The 4,395-nt window shown below is 42.9% G+C and overlaps 1 protein-coding gene and 1 long non-coding RNA gene across 3 annotated transcripts; both read right to left on the bottom strand.

Moving 5' to 3' along the window:
- Positions 1-1,354, bottom strand: LOC118966185. 2 transcript variants are annotated; one of them, XR_005053452.1, is made up of 3 exons: positions 973-1,354; positions 424-499; positions 1-299 (listed from the first exon to the last, which is right to left on the bottom strand). It is a non-coding gene; the product is annotated as an uncharacterized LOC118966185 (long non-coding RNA). The 2 variants fall into 2 exon arrangements; XR_005053451.1 differs by having other exon boundaries at positions 1,001-1,354.
- Positions 1,355-2,888: 1,534 nt separating this feature from the next.
- On the bottom strand, positions 2,889-4,014 carry LOC110531191 (olfactory receptor 5AN1). The gene is made up of 2 exons (XM_036986950.1): positions 3,054-4,014; positions 2,889-2,893 (listed from the first exon to the last, which is right to left on the bottom strand). The coding sequence occupies exons 1-2, from the start codon at positions 4,012-4,014 to the stop codon at positions 2,889-2,891; spliced, it is 966 nt and encodes a 321-aa protein (XP_036842845.1).
- Between the last annotated feature and the right edge of the window lie 381 nt (positions 4,015-4,395).

Here is a 4,395-nt window from a genome sequence, read left to right as displayed (position 1 = left end):
TAGGCTTATTTACAATTGCAACTGGCCAAAAACACAGCATCCTACATAAAACAATCAATTAAAGAAAAAAGCAAATGTCTGTATCAAGGCACAAGAGGAGACCCAGATGCACACACAGGAGGCAGATGGTAGGAGTCTTAGAATGTTTATTTATCCAAAGGGGTAGGCAACAGAAAAGTCAAGGACAGGAAAAAGGTCAAAACCAGATCAGAATCCAATAGGTACCGAAGGGCAGGCAGGATGATCAGGCAGGCAGGAAAGTAGTGCAGAGTCAGGTGGGGGTCAGAACCAGGAGAACTCTAAACCGAGAATAGCACAGGAGTACGCGAAAAACACACTGTTAACTTGACTAACATACAAGACGAACTGACACAGAGAGACAGGGAACACCAGGTTAAATACACTGGGGAAAATAAGTGACACCTGGAGGGGGTGGAGACAATCACAGGAACAGGTGAAACAGATCAGGGCGTGACAACTGTATCGGGATAGCTTGTTCCTGTAACGACAGAACAAACAGAAAATAATGTCACTTTGATGCCTAAATATCTGTGGATAAGCATTCATAATGTTAGTATTTACTAATTACAGTCATATAGGCACTAAGTTAGTTACATTTCCCCTTGGACACGATCTTGTGGATGTCGCGTGAGATGGATGTGATTTTGATACATAGGCAGTCCTCGATTGATTTATGAGAAAGCAAGTTCCTGTCGTTAATCTATACTGCGTTCAAATAGGAAAATTAGGACTCGCAGGCGTAAATCGATCCAAACATTGTTAGCAAATCAAATGCACGTCTCTTTGTGCTGTATTCCTCTGAGTATACCACCCAAAACGCTAACAAAGACACTGCACTCCTGAGTACACCCCTGAGATGGCTCGATGTCTGGAATTCAATTAGTTCATTTTGAATTGCGGCCTCATTCAGCGAGGGTATCGTTTTCTTAGCACGGGAGGATAATTATCCACCTGGGCAGACTTTGAAAGCATCACGTACAAACGCAATGATATCCTTGGGCATGCTGTAGTCATCAAATCTGGTGGAGAAGTTGTCTGGTCCCTCTGCCTGGCGTTCTTCATTGTGCTTAAGTGCAATAGCCTAACAAATAAAAATCAAACAACTCAAGCTTCCTAGTAAAGGTCTCACGCTTTTCCCTCTTCCTTATAACTGCAGATTTAACCCGTTTAAGTGACAGAATTGGTCAGCCATAAAAGCCATGTGTGTAGCTTGCAGTTAACGCTTCTGTCTGGAGCGGGAGGCCACTTTTAAAGTTCCATGTTTAGATTCATAATGACGTCTGATATTTAATTATTCGCAAACGGCGTCATTTTCATTGTAAATAAGACAGTGGCTTGGCATTGGGAAAATACGGTAAGATGAACACATATCTCTGTACATCCTTCCCTGAAACTTCGATTTTCATTGTCCACCTTTCTTTTGATACTTTTTGAGAACACATTTTCCCCTGCTATCAATCTAATTGTTCTGAACGAATGTTGACGTTAAAAATAATGGTGTAACATACAGTAGCCTACGTATACCTGTTTTCCCCACCAATCAATGCACAGAGAAATAGACAAAGATAATAATTGAATAGAGACATGGAGCTTTTATGACCGTATTCAGATCGAAATTATTATATTATTGTCACTGAGTTTATTTATATGTACTAATCCGATGTGTTTAACATTTTGTTTCATTTGTAGTGTAGGCCTATTCATTGTGCTAATTACTAATTATGTTCTGGCCCGACGACTATTAGCTCAGAAACAATTTGGACCGAGGCCAAACCTAGTTGATGAACACTGCAGTAGATTATTATGTTTGAAAATGTGGCAGGACAATCAGTTGATGAATAAACCCTGACAACAATCATTTATACTACAGATTGTGTATTAATCAGAAGTGCATAAAACAATATGGGTTCATTATGTGGTCTTTCAATGAAACTGAAATAGAATATAAATATATAAAATCTATTCCCAATTATGCCAACAGATTAGTTTTAAAACATGTTTAATGTTATTCAAAGTATAAACGTAAATTGGATGTTGAATTTGAATAATTCAGATGTGATCATCTGAAAATCACCTGACCTTGTGTAATTTGAGCAAAAATAACTATAAACAGCAAGTGAGTATGTATCAAGGCTGATGGAACATGCTATGACAGTTTCTATCCATTTCTATCCAGGAAATCCCACAAAGAGAAATCAATAAATGAAATACCTGGACAAGAAGGCAGCTGCTCCTGTAATAAAATGAAAACAATCATACTCTCAGAACATTAAATAAAATATACAACAAAACGGTCATCTAGGACTTTAAACATGTACCCACATCACTGTTATTGTCTCATCCTCACTGCTCCTAATAATGGCTGGAACGAAGCACATGGAATGGCACCAAAAACATGGAAACCATGTGTTTGATGTATTTGATACATTTGCACTTATTCTGCTCCAGCCATTACCACAAGCCCGTCCTCCCCAATGAAGGTGCCACCAACCTCCTGTGAAGTCAGTATTTGTGTTTAGTGAGTCTGCCAGATCAAGGGCAGTAGGGATGACAACGCATTGTATTGATAGGTGCATCAATTGGACCATATTTCTGTCCTGCCTGAGCAATCGAAAGGTAATTTTTGGGTGTCAGCGAAATGTATGGGAGTAAAAGGTACATATTTTATTTAGGAATGTAGTGGAATAAAAGTAGTCAGAAATAGTAAAGTACAGATACAACAAGTGATTTGACTTAAGTTTGATTTAGTTACCTTACCACACTATTGAGAGCCACTCATGATGAGATATTGAAAGAGCATACAGCAAAAGAATGAGAACCTTGTCAATGAAAATAAATTATTAAAATACAATATCAAGTGCCTCAGTTTACACTACACAAACAATATACCAATAACAGTCGGTATAATATTATAAAACTGGTCATTTTGGTCCCTACTGCACTCTGTCCTTACTATGTATCCTTGATAACCATTGTACATTTCCTTCCCAGGTTTTTATCTCTCCTCCCAACTTCAATGCTCCTCATCGTACCTCTCCTCAGTTGCCATATCTGGGAGACACAAGTCCTGTCCATGTCTAGCTCAGGGCGTTCACCCTTCCACCAGAAGAGTCTGGGCAACGCCTGACGCACCTCCCAGTTGCGGAGGCCATAGATGAGGGGGTTGATGCAGGGAGGCACCAGGATGAGAGCCAGGAGGGAAATGTGCAGGGTGCCGGCCGACAGCGAGGTCCCAGCCCCAGAGAGAGTCGTCAGGGGAGCCATCATGGCCCCTGTGCCCTCCAGCTCCCACAGAGCATCTGAGGTGATCTTGAGGAACATAGGGAGCAGCTGCAAGAACAACATCCCACAGTAGAAAAGCACAGTGTTGCGCGCCCGCGTGTTCACCGTGTTGAAGGGCACCACAGCGTTGCGGGCGTCCTGGTACATCCGCACATAGGCAAAGAAGTAGCTGAGGAGGCAGAGCAGGGTGATGATGAAGCCCACCAGCTTGCGGGTGATAGCCGCTGCCCTGGGGAAACCCATGTGGCGTTCCACTGTGTCAGGCTCACATATGAGTCCAGAGGTTGCTGTGCCATATCCCCCCTCCCCCAGGTGTAGTAGGGTGATGTTAATGCAGCCAACGCTGATGGACAAGACCCAGGTGAGGCTGATAGTGAGGCGAAGGCGCAGTGGGGTGAGGATGGACAGGTAGTGGATGGCATGGCACACATACAGGTATCGCTCAATGGCCATGCAGGTGATGGTGATGAGTGTGCAGAAGATACAGGTGCTGCCTGTGAAATACTGGATGAGGCACCAGGTGTCGAAGTTCATTGTCCTTCTCTGCCATAAGCAGTGAGTCACAAACGGGCCCAAATTGATGGTTTGCACAATGTCACTCAGAATCAGGTTCTTCAACAGGGCATAGCGTGGCTCCCAAGACAGGTCCTCTGAGCGTCCAAGTCCCAACAAAGTGAATCCGTTAAGAGCCAAAGAGAGGATGGTGAGCATCAAGAACACACAAATCAGCACATTTACTTCAGTATCAAATGGCATCATGGACAAAAAGAGGCATCCACCGAGGTCGAAGATGTGATTGCCATCCGTCCTGTTCTCGAAAGGTTGCGCAATGCATGGACCGGTACGGTTGAACACCTGACTGGAATTCATGATTTAGGAACTCATGTGCCATGGCCTAGCTGAGCGCATTGTTTTATTCTCTCTCTCTCTATCTGTATCGATCACCCGCTTGCGCGCTGGAGAAGGATGCTAAGGCTGTGCGTTACACAAAATCCACCTGTAGAATCAGTGGTCGCAGACTTTCATGTTATCTGTTGCTAATTTAGCTACAGTCCCTTGTAGGCTACATGTTTAAATGTATATTTTATTTAG

Source organism: Oncorhynchus mykiss, chromosome 9 (genome assembly GCF_013265735.2).
Source record: "Oncorhynchus mykiss isolate Arlee chromosome 9, USDA_OmykA_1.1, whole genome shotgun sequence".
NCBI classification, from domain to species: Eukaryota; Metazoa; Chordata; class Actinopteri; order Salmoniformes; family Salmonidae; genus Oncorhynchus; species Oncorhynchus mykiss.
This window is presented reverse-complemented; position numbering and strand designations above follow the sequence as displayed.

Bases quoted from the DNA above. Each gene is read 5' to 3' on its own strand.
- LOC110531191 (XM_036986950.1), bottom strand. From the start codon at position 4,014: ATGCTCACCATCCTCTCTTTGGCTCTTAACGGATTCACTTTGTTGGGA.